We start from the raw sequence: 24,689 nt of genomic DNA on the forward strand, positions 1-24,689 counted from the left end.
TCCACATCCTAATCCATCTCACTGTTGGCAAGTCTTTCTTACTATCACCCTGTTACTTCTAATTACACTCTCTTTGGCCAACTTAATTCCTCCTAGGTGTTTACATCATTCACATCATTGGGTAGCCCCTCCCACCCAACCTCCTTAAACATCATCACTTAGACCAAATATACTTATTTAACTTCTTCAGTTTTCCCCTCAAACGCCAGGTATTTCCTACATTCTCTGTATGCAAATGAAAGCTTACAGGGCTGGTGATGCTAATTCACTGCTGACCAATCCCCTTTCTCTGCTCCTGCTGAGTTCCTTATGCCCTTTGAACTGTACAGAAACTTTGTTTCATTTGTAAGCAGATGAAGAAAGAACCACTTTGGATATCAAACTATCCATATAAAACTGCCCTGTCGCAAACTTCGTACCATAGACAAAGCTAACAAGTTCATTAACACAGGTTAAACACTGCTCTGCTGCGCCACCCAGTGGTGCTGAGGGGAGTGCATTAGAAAAAAATAAAAAGCAGTGGTTTTCAATCACTTTTCATTTGCAGGCTCCTAAAAAATTTCCAGTGTAGGTGCAGACTCCTCTGGAAATTCAACCTGTGGACCACAGATCCCCATCATAGAAGTCAGACTGAAAACTGCCTGAACAGAATTCAACATTAGATGCCACACAGGCTCACCATGGCATTTGACACAGTGTGAAAGAGGGCTTCGATAGGAATGATCACACTTCTGGGTTTTGACTTGCAGATGGGTGTAGTCACATACTTCGATCAAAAAATGGATCTGAACTTTTTATTATTTTCAGAGTCACCTTATACAGATCCCTCAGACAATCAAAAGAACCCTCGAGTTAAAAACCACCGCTCTAGAGCTTTCAGAACAACATCGTCGTCATGTGTTTGCTTGTACTCAAATTTCTGGAACATATTTTTTTAACTTAATTATCCAGTATGGGCTATTAGAAGCAAAAATTTCTCTCCTGGGTGGTTTATTCTGTGATCACTGACATGGATTTTATCCGAAGTACCAGGCACATTTGCAGTCTAACCCTCATTGGTGAGGTCAGGATGATTTTCATAGAACCCATGTCCTGCTGAGATGGTCTTTCACACAGTGATGTCAGTGAAATGATGTCTTGAGTCATCCGAGACCCTCTTTCATTTGTGGATACGAAAGTGATGAGAGGCAGGTCATGTAAGGTAACATACCTGATTAAACAGGCTATTTGGCATAAATGCAGATAGTGCCATCCTGAGTTATAACCGAGGAACATTTGTTTCCATTGCTAACAAAAGAAAAAAAATGGGCTAAACTACCTATTGTCACAGATTCCATTTGTGGGAGATAACCTCCTATTTGTTCAATTGCAGCAGTAACTGCTCATGTGCACCAGCCAGCACCAGCAACCTATGTCTGTTCATTTGAGTCTATTTTCTATATATTCTGAAGTTCTCAAAATGCCCATCCTGAATGCTAGGTGCATGTACAAACTTTACACAGAAAAAGTTAAACACCAAGTGCCAGTGTCCAAAGATCCCAGAAGCCACACAATTTTTTCTTCCATCCTCCCCTCCTCAACAGATACCCGGATAAACAGCTAAGACCTGGATTGTGACATGACATCAACAAATTCAGGCTCTTGGGAGCTCTCCCCTAGAAGGTCTCTAGCATGTAACTAGGAGCTGCTATCTGAAGTGCCTGAGTGAATGCCAGCTATCAAAGTGCCATATGAAAAGGAAGCCCGTGTATTTCAAAAGCTTGTGGCTTTCACCAACAAAAGTTGGTCCAGTGAAAGACATTAACTCACCCACTCTGTCCCTCTAATATGAAAGGTAAGTCTACCTTGAACTTCCTGAGGATCAATCCATATAAAGCTCCATGGATTAAAGCCTGCATTTTAAATCACATTTGTTTCCATGGGTAAAGATGCTCCAGGCACTCCTAATTAAGCTTTTAACTAGAAATAATGTCCATTTACACATTTCTCATCTTCATCCACGTTTTCTCACACAGATGATCAGGCTGTTTCTTTTAACAAATTCCATCAACTCTTGAACTTTCTCTGTAAATTTCGAAGGAGGGTTCTTCTCTCTCACATTCTTTCATTACAAGAATTGTTTATTTTCTAGCACTGGGATGTGATTTTTAAATCAGACTGCTTCTTGTGTCCCTCGAGAAACTTACCATGGTAAGAATGAAGGTTATTTGATTTTCTGAATTTCTTTCCAGCTTCTGCAACAGATTTCAGATACCTTCCTACCAGTGATATAATCAGACACACACTCCTGCTCTTTGCTTGATCACATTCCCATGAATACATCAACTGGCAGAGTAATTTCTCAGCCACAGATGACTTGGTAGGGGGCAAACCCAGCAGGAGGCTGAGTGATATGAATACAAGGGATGATAACAAATGGCACTAACTCATCTCAGTCACTCTCTCAGAGAAATATTGGATCAGATTCAGGGGTGAATTCAGGACTGCACATCTTGTCCCAGTTGACAACTTGATAGCCAAAGTGCTATTCAATCTCTCAACGTACTCATCAGACTGTGGGCGAGAGCAGGTCTGTGTGTTTTAATTTCTACGTGGGCACACACTGCCTGATTTTCAGAACTGCGGAGTACCCACAGCTCTAGCTGTAGTCAATGGGATCTATGTCCGCTCAGCACCTTTGAAAATTAGACTCTTGAAAGATGCCCACATGAGAAAGGATGGTTCATTAGCTAAAATACAAGATTAGAACTCTGAAGACCCAGGGTCAAGGTCCCGGTTTGCCACAGACTTCCCTTGTAACCTTGGCCACATCACTTAGCCTTTTGACAACTGAATTCTCCATCTGAAAAATGGGACAATATTCTCACACTCCCCTTTTGAGATGGGGAATTCTAAGAGATTGTGAGGTACCCACATACTATGGCGATGGGAAATAGCTTAGACAGACTTTAATACTGGCATTCTGTACATTCCCAGGTGTGCCAAACGTGTGTATAAATTCCTGAACCAGGACTCTGCCACAGTCCTAGTTTCCTGGTTTGCAATGATTTTCTGCCCATGCAACATAATCTGGTAGCATTTGTTCATTTTATGGTTCAGTGGCAGCCACACTCCAGCTACAACGGAAGATGCCCTGGGGCTGGAAGTGATGCTTTCCAAGTGGCACAGGTTTTACAAGTTTGACAGCACTGTTAGGCACTTTCTGCCAACTATTCAGGTAAAAGCCTATTTTCGGCCAAAAGTCTGCTCAGAAGCTGCTATCTGAGATGCGAAGCTCCAGGGCTCCTCAGAGAGTTGCAATCAACTCAGGTCGCTGGACCTTTAGGCTAAGGATCCCAGAGATTATTTTAAATCCTGCATATTTCTGTAAGGCTGGAATTTAGGTAACACTTCTGCAGCTTCAGCCCTGTCCATCCAGTCTCCAGACCTTAAGCTTAGCTAGTACAGAATCTTTTTCTTGTTCGTGCTTTACCAAGACCTATGTATAGTCCTGTGGCACATTAGAGACTAACCCATGTTAATGAGGCTAATTAAGTGAGCTGGATGTGTCCCGTACATAGCTTTTGTCATGGAAATGCAGATTTTAAAGACAGGAGAAATTGGCTTGGTAATGCACCCTAGTAGTTAATGTCTTTGTTCAAGCCCAGGGTAACTGTGTCAAATCTGTAAATGAATTCCAGTTCTGCAGACTGTCCCTGTAGCTGGCTAGTGAAACTCCTTTGTAGAAGAATGTCTACTTTTAAATCCACGAAGACCCTATAGTCCATGGGTTCCTAAACTGGGAGGCGTGCCCCCCTGGAAGGATGTGAAGAAATTCCAGGGGGGGGGGGGCACGAGGCGACCTAGCCCTCCCCCCCCCATCAAGTTTTGCTTTTTGGGGGGTGGGGCGTGAGGGTTTTTCAAAAATCAAAAAGGGGGCGTGATGCCAAAAAGTTTAGGAACCACTGTTATAGTCAGTGTCCGTTGGCATTGGGTGTACCCAGGTGCCATACCACCTGTTTACCAGTACCTGACCCTTCCAAAGACAGAGAGACACTTCCAATAGGACTTTTTTTATCTCTCTCCCTTCCCTTTGGTACTCAGAAGCAGTTCTTTTGACCTGTTCCAGAATCAGCATTTCTAAATCACATCCTGGTTTAGCAGACCCTCCCCTTAAAAACATGGAGCTGCCTTTTTATCAAACACTAACAGGAATATTCCGTCCAGCTCTTAATTACTGCCCTACAAAGCACATAGACCTCCATCACTGATCGCTGCAGTCCGAGATCAAATGAAGGCAACAGATCATATTACAAGAGTTTATGGAAACAACCTCTGCACTTCAGAGCCCATGTGAATTCTATGAGGTACAGACCTTTTATAAGACTATGTAGCACTTTAAAGACTAACAAGATGGTTTATTAGGCAATAAGCTTTCGTGGGCCAGACCCACTTCCTCAGATCAAATAGTGGAAGAAAATTGGCACTATCCATATATACCAAAGGATACAAGAAAAAAAAATGAACACATATGAAAATTGTGCCAATTTTCTTCCACTATTTGATCTGAGGAAGTGGGTCTGGGCCACAAAAGCTCATTGCCTAATAAACCATCTTGTTAGTCTTTAAAATGCTACATAGTCCTGATTTTTGCTTCAGCTACACCAGACAAACACGGCTACATTTCTATCACTAGACCTTTTATAGCTCCTGATGGAGCTGGTGGTCCCCTTGTCAGGCTGAACAACGGAGACTACTTGTCATGATGCTTTCTGGCTACTTTTCCACAGCAGCACCTCACCTTGTGGCACAAGGACAGTCTACTTACAGAGGCTTTTCACATCCACAGTTCCAGTAGGCTGTCTCCTCAGAGCTGACTTTTCCTGCAGCTTCCTTCTAGGGGAGGCTACATGTTTCCCTTCAAGTTTCCCAGTTGTTCCCATTTATCTGAGCACCATCCTTCTTTCAGCCAAGCTGTTCTACTTCCGTCTGTAGCCATGCAGACTGTCTCACAGCGATTCAACTATCTCCCTTTTCAAACTTTTATTTTCTCCTAGCCAGAAAGTTCTCGCACTGCGCAAATGTTGGCTGTAGTCTGAATTGGGTCCTTGCAATCAAATCTCCCTTAGCTGTTCCTGCCACTGCCCAACAGGTAATGAGGCAACACTGACCTAGCACATCTCTAACCCTTCTGAGATGTGCTTGGAAGGGTTTCACTATAATGCAGTATACATCCTCCACAAAGTCCTTGATGCCTTTTTCCCAGCTTACAGTTTCTTGACCAACAGGCAGCAGGGCCATAACATGCTTACACTGAAGATTCAAACAGTTGCTTTTAATTTACCATTTACACTTTTCACCTCAGCCAGCTACAACATTATCTGCATCTCTTGCTCATTCATTGAATTAGGAAATTTAGGTTGTCTCCTTCATAAAAAAACATTTATCTTTGAGCAGCTAATTCAGGCTTTTCTGTCCAATCCATTCACCATCTGTTTAACTCTGGCAGAAGGACAGAGTGTTCCAATCTGCCTCTTCTTTGCTCCAGTATTTGGAATAACCTCGTCCCTGGCTGTTTTGCCACTGCAACACCGTTGTCTGTAATTACTTTTAACACAGACAGACATCTCTTATATGTGACATCAAGCAGCACGATGCTGCCACCAATTTGTTACTTATTACTTTGAGGTTTCAGATTTTCTGGTTGTGCAAATATATTCCTGGCTAATAAAAGAAAAACATCCATAAGGAAGGCTGCACAGCAATGTTAAATGTGAACTCTAATAGTGGGGGGAAAGACCATCATCCCAGGTACGGCCTTGCAGAGAGATGGCAGCCCTTCAATAATGAACAAACACAGTGTAACTAAAGAACTTCACTAGACAACCACCAAGAGAGCTCTGTCCTGATTTAGCAGAGCTATGAAATACACTGGCCTACTAGAACTTTGCTAACCTCTTTGCTAACAGCAGCTTCCTCTTTCATTTTAATTGCATTTAAAATGGTTTAAAAATAATAGTGATTTCAATTCTTTGCAATTTTATTGAGATTCTAAAATCCCTATATAATTACAGCCCTCTCTTTGAGAGAGAGAAAGAGAGAGAGATAGACACACACAGAGACAATTTCCCCCGAAGCTAGTAACCTGCAGAGAAAGAGCTTGAACAGCAATCCTGGTCTAATTAAAAGATTATCTTTACCTTGCTCCCACAACGAGCTGATTCCTGTTGGCATCCAGCGCGAGCTGAGAAAAGTCTTGCACACCTGGATAGGTGAAATTCGACACCCAGGGCTTCAGATCTGGAAAGAAAATGAAAAAGCAGAAAACAATGATGCTGCTCCAGAAACAGCGAGTTCACTCGGACATCCACTACTCGTTCTCCTACTGAGTATCCATCAGGTGAAGATATTTACTAATCTATTTAGGGCACTTCTCTTTATTCTGAGCAGAATCTGCAAAAGCTCCATAATAAAGGGAGGCTCTCTCAGCAGTTATTTTCCCATCCATTATGTCCAAAGATCGAGAGTCACCATTATTTCTGAACAGACATTATGGCGGCTTGGTTTATTCACTTATTTTAAAGTCTATGTGCCAGATTCAGAACTGATGTTAACGGTGCCATTTCACTGAAGCACCATCCAGGGTACAAAGGCTGGTCTAGCGGATACGATATTAGGCTGGTAACCAAGACACATGGGAACAATTCCTAGCTCCAACACATACTTCCTGTGTGACCTTAGGTAAGTCATTTGTTCTATTCTGTCCTGGAGTTTCCCCATCAGCGAAATCAGGATAGAACTTTCCTAGCTCAACAGGGGTGGTGTTATAGGTGTATGCTGATGAAGTCATACAGTACGTAGAATTCTTCACCACATTTGAATACAGCCCTATGAGAGACACGTCTTATTTCTCTAGCTTGGATTTGCCATGGTAGGCATTCCCTCAAATTGCAAACACACACAAGTTAGATTCTAAGCAATAAAACTGGCTATCTTCAAAGAGGTAAAACTCCCACTGTAGTCGATAGGAGGCCCATGAGAGCCTCATCAGTTAATACACTAACATCTATTAAAAGATTCAGGGGACAATGTTTGTGATATAATTTTTAAAAGTATTTTTTTTAAAAGAGTTCAGCTACACAGCAGTTCCTAGGTGTAATGGTAAGGCATATATCAACTGTTCATGCCAGAAGAAACCATCTGATTATTTACTTTAGTGCCTGGTATAATGCAGGCCATAGAATTTCACTGTTACCTGTGTACTGAGCTCAGTAATTTGTGTTTGACTAAAGCATATCTTCCAAAAAGCAGTCTTGAAGACATCAAGATAGGGAGAATCCTTCAATTCCTTGGCAAATTTGCTACAGTAGTTAATCACTCTCTCTGTTAAAAATGTATGCCTTATTTCTAATTTGGATAAGTTCAAACATTCAGGATAGCGGAGGCAAAAATAAGAACCATACCACACTACCTCTCTAGTCCTCCTAAGATCACAGAAACAAAATACTGTGCTCCCATTAGGGTGCTGCTGACAGCAGAGCTGGTCAGAAACTTTCTGATGAATTCATTGAAGCAAGATGCTTTGCTGAATCTATTACAGATCTGACACAACTTTAGTCAAAACACAAGCAGGTTACCATTGGAAAACTGCCAGTGTTCCAGGGTTCACAGTTCTGCAGCAGAGAGTCCTGGCTGGAATAGCAACCATTGTTCAATGAATAGCATATGTGACACTGACAAGAATGTCCATTTCATTTATCCCTTTTCAAGGAACAACATGTTTCAGTGTTCCCAAGCCAAATTTTCCAGAGTCTTTGGTTTGCAAGATAGTCTACTAAAATGAGCACTTTGAAAGCAAATTCCAAAATACTGAAATATTTAGTTAATCAACTCCTCCCGCCAAAGTTTTGGCCAGATGAAGCTGAAAGCTTAGAAAGACATCTAGGATCCAGCGCGGTAAGAGATTACATGCCAATCCATGGAGCAGTGATCCTTTCTACCCACCCATCTGTGACAAGGAGCATGCTCTTCTGTTCTGCATAAAAGACAGTAAAACTTTTTCCGTGACTGGTGTTTTTCAAAATGTATTGTTCATGGCCATTCCATATTACATGTGTGTGCTTGCCACACGCTCTGGTACTGGAAGTTTTTCCTTCAGCAGTATCTATAGGGAACAGGTTCTGCCTCTCTCCCCCGGAGTAGCACTCTCATAACGCAATATAATGGGCATCACCAGCACTTCCCATCCTCTGTTCCTTCTTGCCCCAGCAACTCCGACAATGGGGAAGGAATGTGGGTCATGGAATGGTCATGAGCAACAGATCTCAGAGAACACCAGTAATGGGAAAAGGTAACAGTCTTTTCTTCTTCGAGTGCTTGCTCATGGACATTCCATATTAGGTGACTCACTCAGTACCCAAGAAGGCGGGCATAAGTTCACGGACGTGAAGACTGCAACACAGTTCTGCCAAATCCAGCATTGTCTCTGTCCTAAGGCCTAAAATGCCGTTAAATTGGTTAACTAGTTAAACATATTGTTTAATAGGTTAACCGATTAAATGGGGGGGCTGGACAGAGGGAGGCCCACCAGTCGGGCTGCTGCAGACTCTGTCTGCAGCTGGCCCCCCCATGGGACTGGAGCAGCTCCATCCCCTACTGGTTAACCTTAACCTGCAAGCCTCACTGGTGAAGGGTGAGGCTTACCGGTTAACCAGTTAAACATTCACATCCCTACTCTGGCCTGCTGAGTGATGGCATAATGTGCCACGAACATGTGGATAAAAGACCACATCATGGCTCTACAGAGTTCCTGCATAGGGATGTGTGCCAGGAAGGCCACCGAGGATATGTGAGCTCTAGTCAAATGGATTTTGACAAGCACTGGTTGGTGGGACCCCCACTAGCTTCTAACAAGTTTTTATGCAAGAGGTGATCCAGTTGGAGATCCTCTGCGAGGTAACCGGACGGCCCTTCATCCTATCCACGAAACTGCTGTGTTAATTTATGGAAAGGCTTGGTGCATTCTAACGAAAAAAGCCAAGGCCCTGTGGACATCCAGAGCATAAAGACGCTTCTGTTCACTGCCCTTGTCTGGCTTGGGACAGAACACTGAGAGGAATATGTCCTGGTTCATATGGAAGGTAAACCCCATCTTTTGCAGGAATGCAAGCGGGGATGCAGCTGGGACTTGTCTTTATAGAAGACCATGCCTGGTGGTTCTGAGGGAGTCCTACGGCTCCTCCAGTTCCTCTACCTGTAGCCCAGGTTAAATGCAACCCTCGCCCATAATTTCTGGTGAGGCTTAGTGTCATCCTGAGAAACCATGTGAGGGGGCCCAAGATGACCTCATCGGGCGACAATAAGAATGATGCCAGTACCACAGGTTCTTCATCATCCATCAGTAGTCCAGCAAGCTGATCCCCTGGGTCCTCCTAGACTAGGGATGTGAAAGTGTAACCATGTAAATGGTTAACATGATGGTTACATGCAGGCTCCCGGGGAGCTTCCTGCTGCCCCATGTGTAACCATGTAGCCTCTGAAATTTTCAGCGGTTACACAGTTAATTACATACATTTCCTACCCTAGACCGGTGGGGTCTTTCCCCTGACACCTTGAGCACTGGAGGGGTTTTGGATGTTAAGGTTCCTGGCCTGTCCAAGGTTCCTGACACGGAGTAGGCAGCTTGGGAAAGCTAAGTGAACCCTGCATGGATTCCATGAGCAACATGGTACTGGCCCCTGTGCTTGGGACCACGGTACGGGCTTCAGTGCTGATGAAAGAGATGGCACCACAGGCACAGGAAGCTGTCCCGCAGTTAGGGACCCCTGCTTCATGCTGGAGCTACAGCTACATGCAACCAGGATTGGGCGTCACGGAGGCTCTTGCCTGAGACCAGTCCAACTGAGATGAACATCTTGGTTGGGTCTCGGTGACTGATGGTGCTTGATGGATCGGCATCAGAAATCCAGAAATCTATACCTCATGCTATATGGCTGGTACTGAAATGTGGAAAGAGCTATCGCAGACGGAATACTGTGGGTTCTCCCTATATATAGTGATCCCCTTCTCAGAAACTGATGGTGAGCCAGTGGCTTCAGTCCTCAAATTGGTCCCAAGAACTATATCGAACACATGGTGATACTAGAGGTTGGTCTTGGTGCTCCTACTGGCAAGGCATGGGGGAGGACTCCACTACTCGACTTGAGCTGGGGCCCAACTTCCCGAAGGGGGTCTTAGCTTGCTCCCAACCCTGTTTTTTTTATTTTCAAGAAGTAGGAAAACATTCTCTTACAGCCTCTCTCAACTACTTAGTCAGAGCCGGGGATGGGGATCGGTGCCAGCTTGTGAACAGCACCAGCAGGGCACTCTGCTCCAATGCCGCAGGGTTAGGGGTCATGTCTGACTTTTCCTTCAGTGTCAGAGTGAGAGCCAACTTCATCAGGAGTGCTGGAAGTCAGTTGCACTCCTTTTTAGTCCTGGGCTTGAAGGACTTCCAGAGACAGCATTTTTCACTTGTGTCCTTCGCCCAACATAGCTACTATGGGGATTGCTTATGGACATAGGCCATCTGCAATGATCACAGGGGCTTGAAGCCTGGGGAGTGGGGCACGCCCACCTCCTGGCTGTGTCCAATTCATGACAACTGAAGACTTTAAACTACTACTAAAGGTAACTCATTCAACTACTAACTATATATAGGGTGACCCCACTGTAAGTTGCCCCGGTATAAATAATTTCCATCAGATCGTCCTTGACACCTGTAGGGACTGATGTGTTATAAGTCCTTCCATTTCCCACTCTTACGTCATGCACAAAATCACCCAATTTGCACAAATGGAAGTCAGCCGCGGGGGAAAAAAATTCCCCACTTTACATCATTTCGTTATGCATCCACGTTTTTTGGACCGAATCTTGGATGTATAGCGGGGATGCCCTGCACAACTAAATTACAGGTTCAACAAGTTCATAAGATCGGAAACAAACAACGCGAGCCAACACAGCAGACATTCTATGCACCCTCAGTGGTGGCAAGAAGGAACTGAGGGGGTGGGAAGCCACCAGCGCCCCTTGTACTGTGAGATGTGTGAAGGGGAGGGGGCTGACAAAATCGCCAGAACCCTGGTCAAGGTAGGGTGGCCAGCTCTACACTTCTGGAAGGGGTGGGGCCAGGAGCAGCCAGCCCTCAGCACCACTATGCCCTCCCCTCTCTCAGCACAGCTGGGAGTGCATGGTGCAGGGCTCTAGTGGCGATTTAAGGGCCCAGCTGCTGCCATGGCTTCGTAGGCGTGGCGGCAACCGCTGGGAGCCCCGGGTCCTTTTGAATCCCCAGGCGCCAGGGCAGTTGGCCCCTTCCCCTTCCACGTGGTCGCTACTCCAGAAGGCACCAGAGCCAGTCCTCTACAGATACCGCTGAGGGCAAAACTTCCAGCATCTTTGCACATGGCAAGCACACACGCCTAATACGGAACAGACGTGAGCAAGCACTTGGAAGAACAACGTACAGATTGCAATCAGCCCCTTGGAGCTTTTTAAAATCAGCACATTTCATATACGCACTAAGTGTGGGGTATGGTGCCTCGTTGTAGGAAGGCTCTGAAGTTCTCTGTGCTGCAGTTCCCCCATCTCTACAGAGGTAGTAATAATGCTTCCCGGCACCACAGGTGTGCTCACTGTTTGCAAAGCACTTTCAGGTCTTGGCCTGCTTTGCAGAGTGTGCGGGGTATAGAACACACAAACATCTGGCCCTGAGGCCCCTTCTCATTCCAGCAATCAGGGTGGACAGATGAAGGCTAAAAGTGGCCTGGAGCCAACATAAGCTGGAGACGCACCCTGGACATTCTTCACCCAGTCTCCCAACACATCCTCTTCACCTCTCCTGCCTTTTCCTAGGCTGACTCTTTCTTCCAAGCTTCCACATTCCCCACCACGGTCTCATGTCTCCCACCCACAGCTGAATTTGTTCCCGTGTGAGCCATCCCCGCCCACTGCAATCAATACCAATTTAATAGAAAGACATGAGGAAGGGAATAAGTCTGCCAGCCAAGCTAATCTTCAGGCACTTCCACCTCCTGAGCAATTCCCTGTCACCTTTAATGGTGTGCTATCACCCGGGAGGTGTGACGGTTTCACCTCCGGCAGCTCTGACTTCTTTTCCTTTAGCTCTTTAGCTGCAGAAACATATTTGAGCCAAGCAGCAGATGCTGTAAGAATAGCACCTTTCCAGGCAGGTGAGTCAGCTGGGCATTCATGCTGTCTAATGGGGTCAGTCAAACGCCATCTATCTAACCGAGGGGAGGGGAAGGTCAGCACACAATAGAGCCTTTTAAGGATCCTACTTTTATGCCCTAATTTCTCTGTTTTTCTTCCTGCCTGCCAACTTTCCCCACCCTTCCCTTCTCCCCCTCCCCCCAACCCACTCATACAGTTTACTGGAAAGAGGATTTCTTCATCTGCTATTCTAATTGAAACATCCTCATTTCAGAGAGGTCTGGTCCTTCGCTCTTCCTTTTAAATAGCAAGCTCTGACCAATCACAGTACAAAAACAACAAGCAGCTTAATGAAAAAGCTGTAGGTGGCTCAATTCTTGCTGCAGTCAGATGAAAGATCAAGCAAGCCTATGAAATAACAGCTACTGTCCTGCTTTCTAGGAACTCCTGCAGGTGGGTGCAACTTATTAAGAAACCCTTTCTGATTATTAAATTAAAGGCTGCAAGCCATGATCTTCACAGCAAAATTAATCTTTGATAGGCATGTCGCTGGAGATTATTAAGCTCAGCGTGTTTCCCAGCTAAAACGGTCGAACTGCAAGTTATTGGAATTAATGCCAAACGGCACATTATCCTCCCCAACCTTCTTTTTTGTTAGAGTGAATGGATAAAGTCGGAATGGAAATCTAAGCAGCAAGGGAGGATGTAGGTCTTTTTCATTCAACACTTTAAATCCTATCACTCAGACCACAGGCATCCCCAAGGGCAGCTGAGTGCTTTTATTTTACAATGAGCCTCACTTCTGCTAGAGTAAGTATTTGGCTGGGCCTGTCTCACCTTAGCTGAAGTTTACACATATGGACCCAATGAACTCTAGCATTTGCTTGCATATGACCTTTCTCCAAGAGCTGATTTTTCAGAGCCGTCTCTTTCATTTGGCTGGAAGCCGTCCGTGCTGCGGCATGTTTACCTTTGCAAATGTATCTGTTTTTAAAACACGATGAAAAATTAAAACCCAACGCACTAGCTTGGTACGTCGGCAGCAGGGGCAGGAAATCTCGGAAGCAAATGACTTAAAGGCAATCTGCTCATCAAGGCCTTCTTTGTGCTTTACATTTCTATTTCCAGAGGGGTTAAGGAGCCACACTGTGGCTTTCTCCACGTTAACACCCCAAAGTGTAACGGTTTCAAATACACCCCTGTATCAGCGATGTGATCCAGACCATCTGAACTTTTGCTGGCCTATTTGTGGCCTAAGTTGGTTCACAAACATAACTGAAAAGACCCAGGGCCTTCATAAAAGCCATCAGTCTTTGGGATTTCTTCTGCCCTCCATGCATGCACGAGGGTGGGAGAAAAGACAAGGAACTTGTTGCATTTTTTGAGGCTAAGGTCAGGCACAATGCCATTTGGGAGGCAAATCACTGTTCCTGCTAGCACTTCGCTGTGCATTAATCACCTCAATGTAAACTGGGTGGGCGAAAGGGCCTCCAAAGGCCGCAGAAGCCAGTGGGATTTTTTCCAGTAATTTTTGGGTTTTGGATCAAGCTTTAGACATGGAAAGTGCCTTATAAGTCTCATTATGATCCCGTTCAAAATCCCATGTCTCCTCCAAAACCCCCATTCTCTATCTCAGTCATACCCTGCATCCTTATGAATATGGAAACAGGAGAACAGAGACATGTCTATATAAAGGATTTCATTTCACTAGTGCTCACACAGCGCTTCCACTTGCACTGTCGTGCAACAGTCTCATGCAACCTGCTGCACACCATTAAGGATCAAGGTGTCAAATGCATGCATCTGGAAAATCTGCAGGCCTCTCTAGGTGCTAAGTAATATCCCTATTAGATGTATGCCACTGCAATCCACCATCACTGTCAGTTTGAATCCTGGGCCCATTTATTCCCTGTTAGAAATGAAAAGGGAGCACTGAAACACATAAAAGACATAGCAAAAACATACTGAAATAGGCAAGATAGGAAATTAATGGGAAGGAGTCCCTCAGGACCCCTTTCCAGAAACAAACCCGAAGAAGAAACTGCTTTAATTAACCTTCAGACTACAGATATATATTACATAAAGTTCCCATAAAATAAAGCTGATTCAACAGTAAAGGCCTGTGTAATGCTGTTAAACATACTACACTCCTGGGTGCCTCCCAAACCGAGTGGCATAAGTAAATACCTGCTCTACAGATACTCAAACCCACACCTGTACAGGGCTAACCTGACCACACGCAGAGTGGTTTCCTAAGCGCCTCAAGATGGCCTCTTGCACAGATTTGAGCTGGCTTCACTGGCAGCCCGTCTCCCAAGAGAGAGAGGCAATTTTTCCTTGTGATTGAGTTGTGTGTGTGAATTTAGTCCTTGTGGAAAGTGTGCTCATTCGACAGCCATGACATTGCATATCCAGAGAATAGGAACAGTTAAGGCAGCAGCCATGAAAGTATCTCTCACACAGCGTCTCAGCTCCGACAGGGAGGGCCGGACCCTCGTTAGTTCACGCTTCGTGTTCAATCAGCCACTGGCTCTCTGCTGGGAAAGGTCCGTTCAGAATGGTCTCAACTTGCATGGGGTCAACGAATCATAGAACACTAGAACTAGAAGGGACCTTGAGAGGTCGAGTCCTGTCCCCTGCCCTCACGGCAGGACCAAGCACCGTCTAGACCATCCCTGATAGATGTCTGTCTAACCCTGCTCTTAAATATCTCCAAAGATGGAGATTCCACAACCTTCCTAGGCAACTTATTCGGGTCCCACCCCTGAGCAACAGATTACCATGTAACAAAGGTTCAGGTCTCAGGCCGCTTAGTCGGACTTCAGCAACAATGTCCTCTCCCCCTGGCAACCTCTCCGTGGCCTCTAATTTGCTCAGCTGGAGTGTCTCAGTCCACATCGAGCAGTGTCCCCTGAGAACTAGCGACCACCGAGGTAGCGACTTCTGTGATCTGGACTCTTTGCTAGTACCAACTGAACTGGGACCACGAGTCTCGTTGAGCTGCCGAACAGACGGCACGGAGGGCAATCACTTCCCATCAGCACCAACAGCCTAGACGGAAAAAGGCTTTGGCTGCTGCTACTAGTCCCCAGAGCCATCCCATCCGTAGGACAGTTCGGGGTGGCCACCCCAGGCTGAATGCTTGGATATTAGCCTGCAGGGCCCAGAACGGCCTGGGGAATTATTTGGGAGGCCTGGCAAGGGCAGGGTTTGGGTGTCCCCACTCGCCCTCACGATGTCCTGCCCCCAGCCCACTGTGCTCCCCTGAGCCCTGCACTGCTCAGCGGAGTAGAGGGCTGGGGAGAAATCACCCAGCTTCCAGCCACCCCAGTGAAGTGGAGTGACCCGGCTGGGAGATGGTTGTCTTCCCACAGCTCTGCCGCCCCATCCCAGGCCCTGCCCCCGGTAATTCCCTGGATCACATTGCTTGGGGGAGAGATCTTCAGGCAAGGGGTGCAATGGGGGCGGAGCAGGCGAGGGAAGAGGCGGGGGCCGGGTTGTCCTGGGGACGGCCCTGCCAGTCCCCTGAGATCAACATGCACTGGTCATTCCGGAGAGATTCCCAACCGCACCCACAATCAATCTTAGCACAGCTGATGAGCCCCCCCTTTGTAATTCCATCAGCTAAAGCATCTTCTTTGCTGCTCCTTGGACATTTTCACAGCTGAATAAAAGGTGACAACTGTCTTACAACCCTCAGACAAGGTAACCTTAATCTAATGCGTGATTCTCCAACATCTTAACAACCATCCTCCTTTTGAATCTCTCTGCCCAGGACCGGGGCTAGTGCAAGAGCTTTTGGAGAACTAAGTTCCAATCCTGTGCTGCGTGGCGTCCTCCTACTCCCTATTGTTCGTAGCCCAAAGCCAAAACACAATATGGCAAAATTAGCCAGGGACCTGGGGGAAAAAAATCAACAGCTGCATTGGCAGGGCTGTTTAGACAAACGTGCCGGCATTCAGACTTTCACTTTACTCCTGAAGGCAGAGATCTGTGTGTTACCCCGGATTCCCTCTCTCGCTCTATCGATCTCACACACACCCCCCTTGCTTTCTTGTCTTCACTATGCAGTAAACATGGCCTTGCCTCAGACGCTGCAATTCCTGTTTCCCCTCTCTGCCTGAGTCCCTGCTCTCCAACCAAAGGCGTGGGGATTCAGAATGCTGTGGTCAGGAAACAGGCTTGTTCTAGGAAACGGGGCCGCATCATCCCAGTTCCCCTGTTGGGATTCCTGGCGTCCTTTCCACAAGGCTCATTTCCAAATTAAATTCAAAATTACCCTTCACATTTTCACATCGTCCTGGATTTCCCGCCCCCCCCCCCCCCGCGCCTCTCTGACCTCTTATCTACCGCCTGGAACTTTAGCGCCCTGGTGGCCAACATGGGGTCCACTGTGCAGGCAGCTCCAGCCCAGAAAAAGTGCACACAGGAACGCGGCTGTGAATGTCCGTTCCACCTACAGGTGCTGACTTTCAAAAGTGTCTGTGGGAAGGGGGGTTGTGCTCGACCTCCGGCTCTGTTCCACGACCTGCATCCGCTTCACTCCTTTCCCCAAGACCCCTCTTCCACCCTGCCTCTTCCCGCCCCCACTCCATCCTGCCCGCCTCCTCCCATCCAGTTCCATCCTCTCCCCCCAGCGCTGCACCCTTCTTTCTCCACCCTCTGCCGACAGAGTCTCCCCAGTGCTGCAGGACAGCTAATTGCAGTGGTTGGTTGGCTGGAGGTGCTGGAGGGAAGAGAGGGTTGTTGGGCAGCTGCAGGTGGCGTGATCAGCACCCATCAATTGTTCCCCATGAGTGCTCCAGCCCCAGGGCACCCACTGAGCTGGTGCCTGTTCCAAAAAGCCACCAGTTCCCAAGTGAACGTGAACACACACACACACACACACACACACACACACACTCTCTCTCTCTCTCTCTCTCTCCCCCTCTCTCTCTCTCTCCCCCCCCCCTATAATGAATACAGGAAAGGGAAATATTTATCCACAGGCAGATGAAAGGAGAAAACCAAGAGGAGGAGGGGGAAACGAATATAGAGGGGGGAGCAGTAAAACAGGGTTACAGTCAACAGAGCCCCACAGGCCCAGTGATACCACAGCCGGAAAGGGCAGAGGCAGAGCAGTGTCACCGCACACCGAGCTCAGGAATCCTGGGCAAAGTTCTAATCCAGTGGCGAGTCTTAGGTGCTCCTGGCCAGTAAACTTTCCCCGACAACCCCCTCCAGTGCCCTCCTCTGCCCCTCTCTGCAAAGCCACTCAGAAGAACCACCTCACCGATTAACCAGCTACAGCCTCCCTCCTTCTGTCCAATGCAAGGTCCCAAGCCCCAGTATTCATTCACAGCCCCATGCAGCTCTGGGCAGCAGCGATCAGAGGTCCAACCTTGGTTTGTCCTCCTTGGGCGATTCCTCCCTGGCAAAGTGCTCTTCCTGGCACCTGTCCTGGGGGGTCTCCAGACAGCCACTCTACCCCTCCCAGCGTAAGTGCCAATTCCATGGGTGCTGTGGGGCTGGAGCACGCATGGGGAAAAATCAGTGGGTGCTCAGCACCCACCAGCAGCCAAGCTCCCTTCTTCAGTCACTCGAGCTCATCTGAGGAAGTGGGTTTTGCCCATGAAAGCGCATGATACTATATGTTTTGTTAGTCTCTAAGGGGCCACAGGACTACTCGTTAAGATGAAGGAGGGCCTCTCATGCAGCCCAGTCACTAACCAAGGTTGCCCATTGCTAGACTATAGGATGGAACCAAGGCTCTGTCACCCCCCACTGTTCCAGGCCCTTCCAACTGCTTGCACAATGGAGATGGGGCTGCCTCAGCTCTGCAGAGCATGCTCTGCCCCTCACGCTACTATCAGAGTTGGTAGCCAGTACAAGACACTAAGGGGCCCTCCCTGACACGCTATTCCTAACTTACATGGTTACACTAGCATAACCGCTAACAGGCCTCAAGTCAGCTAATTCAGAGACTGCTTGCTGCTTTAAGCACGTTTCAGGACGTGTAAGCGTCCTGGCCCATTGTGCACTGAGAACAAGTCTACACTGCAATTTTCTGGCTCATGGGTGTGAAAAAACACCATCCCCCTCTCCCCAAGCACAAGTTGCAGCGCTGTAAAGTGCTAGTGTGAACCAGGCTGCAGAGCTGCGAGCTGCTCTCCCAGCCCAGTTATCTCCTCCTCTCATGGAGGTGGTTTCCCTGGAGCACTGGGAGAGCTATTTTCCAGTACTCCTGCCCTGGACACACTGATTCCTAGCTGCCCTTTACATTTTCAGGTGGGGACAAAGCCTCGACCAGCATTGCAGCTGTCACATACACGGAGAAAGAAAAGACGAGTGCCCATGCATCACTCCTTGCTTCTCATGACATCCTGATGAGTATAATCCCTCTTTTCAGACTGGAAGGCAAGTTGCCTATTGTCTCTCAGAGCGACGGGAATCTGATGGAAAAACGCTCTTTTGTCATCCCTCAACCTTTGGGCAGCTTCTCTCACATCTGGGGGCGGATTTCTATTACCTCTACACTCACACATCTACGCCAGTAATTTCTGCCTACAGATGTGCTGTCCAGGATTCAGAACAACGATTCCCCTCCCCCCCCCGATCAAATCTTGCAAAACCAAGAGATTCAGGTACTGTTAACACACATTCTTTTGTCAAAAAAATAAGGATGTAAAATCCCATTTAATTAGTTAACCAGTTAATGAAATGCGGGAGAGCAGGGGGAAAGGGGAAGGGACACTCAAGCTCAGCCGTCACGGCCAAACTGGAGCCCTCCTGGAGTTCCTCTGCCCACTCAACGTCCGGACTGGACACACCGTGAACTGGGGCTGCTTGGGCCAAGCTGGAGAGCCCCCCCACACACTCACAGCAGGCCTCATGGGGCTGGAACAGCACCCTGCTCACAGCCGGTTGCTCAAGGCCCTAACCAGTTAACTACTAACATCCCTAGTCAAATACAACTAGCTGTGCTCCACAGAGGTGTATCTGGATGGAAAGTCTATGGCCTCTTTTATACAGGTGGTCAAACTTGAGCAGCTAATCATCTAGTCTAGCTTTTAAATACGAAAATCTATGAATGAACATGAACCTGAAAAATCCTTTATGAATGGGTTTTAAATCTGCAGATTGCCACGGCCACCTTCTTAGCACTGGGCAATTCTTAGATAGAGAGGCTCAAGCTGCAAAGTTCATACTCAGATTTCAAACACAGTGACCATTTGGTTCTGGAGCACATTTGTGAATAGAGTGTGATCATCCTCTAGTGTTAACGTTCACTTCCCGTTTGAGAGAACATCCAGAAGAGTTTGACCGTACATGTATTCAAAGCATTTCCACATGTATCCGGTCCGCATGCCAAATGGCAATACTCCTGGAAATCCGCTTCCTTCGAAACACATCCAGTATTTTACCACCCTCACCTCTGACATCTGACCCACTGGTGAATGTAAGTTAAAGGCCCCCGCTTGGTACTGAGATGTGCTTGTTACAGCCCTACCAGCAAGCATTAGCACGAGGTATCGGCTTATGCTTTGAGCTCTGGCAATCCCCAGTTGTCTCCTATGTCTGAGTGAAGATGGTAGCCATCACATTCGTACTTCCCCTGCAGATACACATGGAAATCCAAAAGAGGAAAGCACTCTAACCTCAGAAAGGTTATCCCAATCAGATGGCTTACTCATGGTCGAGAAGACCATTTTCCAGTTGTGTCTATCAGCAGCTTTCTGAACAGACAAGAAAATGTGTGCTGAGGTTTCCAAGAAAAGGCTTGAACCAGTAGAGTGATGAGTACTCTGGCTCTGCTCCAGCAAAGCACTTAAGCGCATGCTTAGCTTTAAGCATGAGTCTTATCGTGCTTATCCCACTGGCTTGAAGTTAAGTATACGCTTATGTGTTTTGGTGGATTAGGGCTACGGTGCTCATCACCTTCCAAGATCAGTCCCCTGACAGTTAAAGGATACAGGTTGAACCTCCCTGGTCTGGCACCTTTGGGACTGACTGGTCCCAAACCTTTGAAATTGCTGGACTGGGGAGGTCAATGCTGGCGCCTCCATTCTCAGCTGCTGGCTCCTGGAGCACTGGCCACCCTTTCCCCAGGCGTGTCAGAGCTCTGCTCCCCAGAGATACTGGGGATCCCTTCCACCAGCCACCTGTGCTCCGCTGCTGTCCCCGGGACGTCTGGGCTCCTCTCCTAGCCACAGGACCCTCTCTGCTCAGCTCTTCCCTAGACCCACAACACCACTGGCCCCAGTCCACCAGTTTTTCCCACTAAGTGCTCCAGCACAGCACTATCCACTGATGATGCTGGACCAGGGTGTTTCTGGATTAGGGAAATGCAACCTGTAGTATCTATTAAATAGTTCTCATACATTTAATTCAGACAACTAAATCTTTGGATGGAAGGTGTTAAACAACAATGAGATGCGAGTACAGAGGCTGACTACATCAGTTTTGCAAAACCATTGGTGCATAAACTGAATCTGTTAAGGAGCAAATTAAGCAAACCTTAAAATCCAGAATGAGCTCTCCTAAAAGCATATGCCTATTTGTAGTGCACCATCACAGAAAACAGGTTGTTCCCCCCCACACACTTCTTTCTTTTTGGTGAGGTTGCTGCCTGGGATCTCTAAAGCAGCACTGCTTATTAGCAGCACAATTTCATATCCTTGAGTTTACCATTCTGAATGATTTATTCAAGAATCAAAGCAATGTTGCATGCATCTCTTATAAAAAAAATTAAGCTCGTGGCACCTAAAAAAACACTCAGCTACTCTTTAAAACTCTATCTGGACTAATTTCATGTAGGGATGTTAAATTTAGATTAATTGACTAATCAAATAGTCGATGGATTTCTATTGAAGTCTATAAGGGCGCCTCTGCCTTTGAATTGTAGAAATAGCCCTGCCAGGATCTTGCTCCTGTTCAAGAGCAGAAGCCCTGTAGGGAGCAAAGGGCCAAGGGGGACTGGAGCCCCGCTCCCTGCGGCAGCTCAGACTTTGAAATGTACAAGAGCCCCACTGGTGCTCTTGTACATTTCAAAAGGAAGCCAGGCAGGGAGTGCAGGACTAGCAGGGGACCCTTCCCCCCACAGACCCTGCACTCCCTGCAGTGCCTGAGCCTTTGAAACGTACAAAAGCCCCAGCGGGTACATTTCAAAAGGAAACCTCTCAAGAAGTGCAGGCCCAGCGTGGGAGTGGCTTCTGCTTCTGAAAAGTACAAGAGCCCCAGCGGAAATCACAAATCGAAAGCAGAATCACAGCAGACGCACCACGAGTGAAGACTGCTTCAGTCCCTACTCGTGCCATTTCCTGCTGTGCCTCTACCTCTCCTGCCCCCCACGGAGATGGTGCTGGGGGGAAAATGGCTTTTAAGCCAGCCTCCCCCAGCACCGGCTCCTGCTCCCCCCCCTTGCTGCTTATCGCTGATAGAGGCAGCAAGGGGGGGGAGAGAAGCAACTAGTCACATCACTAGTCGCTTACATCCCTAATTCCATGTGTGTTACCTTTTCGACCTACTCTCAGTATATTCCCTCTACTCCACACCACCGCCTCACCTGCTCTCCTCTGCAGCCCATCTCCCGTCACTCTCTGCAGTTGGGGGGGGGTCGCTCTTTCAGTTGTGTTATCCCATCTCTTTAGAACTCCCTCCTTTTCCCTCTGTGAGAGGGGCTCTGAAACACCCCTCTCCTTTAATCTCACCTTTTCTAAAATCTAAAATCTTCCTTTTCTCTGCAGCTTGTGAGTGACTCGCTCTGTTTAAAGCATTTTATGAATGAAGGGCACTTTTCCCAGAGCCTTTTCATCCCAGAGACCTTTTGGCTCAGCACACTGAATCATTTTTATCAGTTCTTGTGGTGTTTATTTGCAAAGCTTGTAGGACACCATTGATGAGTAAGCACCAAAGAAAAAATATTACTGTATTTAAAAAAAAAAAACACACATTATACTGTGGAGTAGAAAGCTGTTATGTGAGATTTTCAGATGGTTGCCCTAGAGCAAAGTTACCTTCCTAATCATTGCTTAATTATTTGTGGCTTTATTTCTGATAATTTCAAAACAAATTCTACACTAGCCCCGAGGAAGAAAATATCAGCCTCATTTGCTGGAGTTCCATTTTCAAAATAAAAAAAAATAATTTGAGATTTTCTAATCGAAAAGAAATCCATTGCAAAATGCCTTGGAGGTCAAATATTCTACACCACTGCAGTCTTAGGAAAATGCTATTGTTGGTCTCCAGTCAATGTGACGTTACTAGCTAAAATTTCAACTCCTTTAATGGAAATTCCAGGGTGGCGACGGATTTTCCCCATAGTACCTTTGGTTTCCCCCATGGTATCTGGCCAGTAATAACTCCCAGATTTCATCCCACAACTCTCCTTCTTTGTTAACTACATTTTTCGTTAGGAATACCAAAAAAATATCAAGCACACTCAACATGAATGCAAATCTTTAGCAAAATTTCCTCTGGGCTTTTCATAGCTAGGTGAGTTCACTGACGACGGTATGGGGTTTCTCCCCCCCATCAAAGTTCAACTGCAGTGGGGGTGTTTGGCAGAATTTCATGCAAATCCAAGGGAAATAAATCAAACCCCATTATCATTCAACCACACAGAGTTAAAACAGCCTTTTGTTTCCATACAACAAGCACACACTTAATAGATCCCCATAGAGCTCAATGTTTGCAAGTTGGCCAGTTTCCAAAAATATGTTGTTTAAAACAAAAATAAGACCAATGTACGAATATACAGCAAGCTACAGTCATGCTACCCAACTTATATTCATCTGGTAGTAGGGAACAGTTACGCAACACCCCCAAGTAAAACTCCAGATTAGAACACTCCCAAATCAATTAATTTTAAACACACCAGGCAAGAGCAACAGAAAACACACCTGAACAAGATTCAGGGGAGATCAGGTATCTTCAAAGAGGCCAAATTTTGCATGCAGGGACATTTTTACCAGTGGTTTACATAGGATATGGATAGCTGTCATATGTAACACTCTGTGTGGTTAGGGACCTAACTATCTCAATTCCCTAGATCAGTCCACCTCTTCTCTGTTTGTCCGCATTGATGGCTCAGGTCAGCTGAGGCAGTGTTGCTGACAGTTCCCACAGTGCCAGCCCAAGTGAGGCCCTTAGCAGGAATATCCCTTCCACTCCCGCGCACACACGCACACACAAGTAAGGAATAGGGGGCCTCCCGTGAGTCACTTGGTCTGTTTCAACATATCGCCAGCTCTAGTCCCCAGACCGTGCATGCTTGAGGAGAAGAGCTAGATTAGGAAATCTGCACTACCAATACTGAAACAAGGGACTCTTGCAACTATGTCCTCCTTAGCCTATAAAAACACCCCACATGTCTCAGTTCTTTCCTCTCAGCTGGTGTGTTCACCCTAAGAGACCCTAGTGATTTGTTAACTCATTTAAGCAACATTCTTTCTTAGCTCTAACTAATAAAGAAGGTGGCATGATTTACCAAACAAAGCCAGACAAAGGTAAGAATTAGTAGGAATCTCACATGAAAACCTGGGCTTAAGTGACTTCTGGCTGAGCTGGCGGATCCAGGAGCTGCAGAAAGTACAAATACATCTTTAAGCCTGGAGAACAGGGCACTGGCACTAACTCTGTTCTTGTGGAATGGATAAATAATCCTTAATAGCACCAACCTCATAACAAGTGGCAGGCACAAAAGTGCCTCAAAAGGCACAGGAAAGAGAGTGGAGTACGGGTGAGCTTTGCTCTCCGACGCTGTTCGCTGTTACCCTTCCCTTCAGGGAGCGAGGGGAAAGCACACAGCCAGTGGCCCATGCTGTGAGCTTTCCTCTCGCTCCCCGACAGTGACCAGAAGAGGAACAGTAAGCAGACTCCGGGTATGAATTTTGGGAGGCAGGAGATGTGAGCCCCCACCCTCGTTCCCTCCCTAAATAGCACAGGGGGTAGGGCTGGGAGCTGGGACAGTCCCAGACCAGTGTGGGATCATGACGCCAGTCATCCCCCTTTAACCTACCTGGTTGCCCACTGCTTAGCACAGCAGCTTGCCCTGGGGAACACAGCTAAAAGCACACTGCCTCCTGCTTCAGCCAAGCCCACCAGCTCTTTCTTACCAGCATGGTTCACCAGGGCGCCCTGGCTTACTTGCACCTCTGATGGCAACATACTTGAAACAACATACTTGGGGACTTATTAGCCGACACCCTCCTGCTCCGAGCTGCCATGGAAACAGTCTTCACAGAGCAATACTTTGCAGCATGTAAAATGTGGATTCTCCAGTCTGCTCTCCTTGCACAGTGGAACTGCAGTGGTTCCCAATGTGGTCAACACTTTCCATGACAGCTTGTGTTGGGGACTTAAGGTAAATCAGACAAAGAGCTGTGCTGTGCTTTTTGGATATTTAGCGCTCACTTCCATGGACTTGGAGTGCTGCTTGCAGCTCAGGAATTGGCATGCCTTTAATTTCATTCTGCATATTTTCCCTACAGAAGATCTTCAGTACAGCAGGACTATATAGCAGA

At 46.9% G+C, this 24,689-nt stretch overlaps 1 protein-coding gene across 9 annotated transcripts in view; it reads right to left on the reverse strand.

The window, feature by feature from the left end:
- SEMA5B (semaphorin 5B) overlaps positions 1–24,689 on the reverse strand; it is a 372,195-nt gene that overhangs the window by 148,255 nt on the left and 199,251 nt on the right. For all 9 annotated transcript variants that reach the window (XM_075933113.1, XM_075933119.1, XM_075933111.1 and 6 more), the window contains one exon: positions 6,180–6,279. In XM_075933113.1, coding sequence (XP_075789228.1) covers positions 6,180–6,279 — 100 coding nt within the window. The remainder of the gene's footprint in view (positions 1–6,179; positions 6,280–24,689) is intronic.

This window comes from Pelodiscus sinensis, chromosome 7, assembly GCF_049634645.1.
Source record: "Pelodiscus sinensis isolate JC-2024 chromosome 7, ASM4963464v1, whole genome shotgun sequence".
NCBI lineage: Eukaryota > Metazoa > Chordata > Testudines > Trionychidae > Pelodiscus > Pelodiscus sinensis.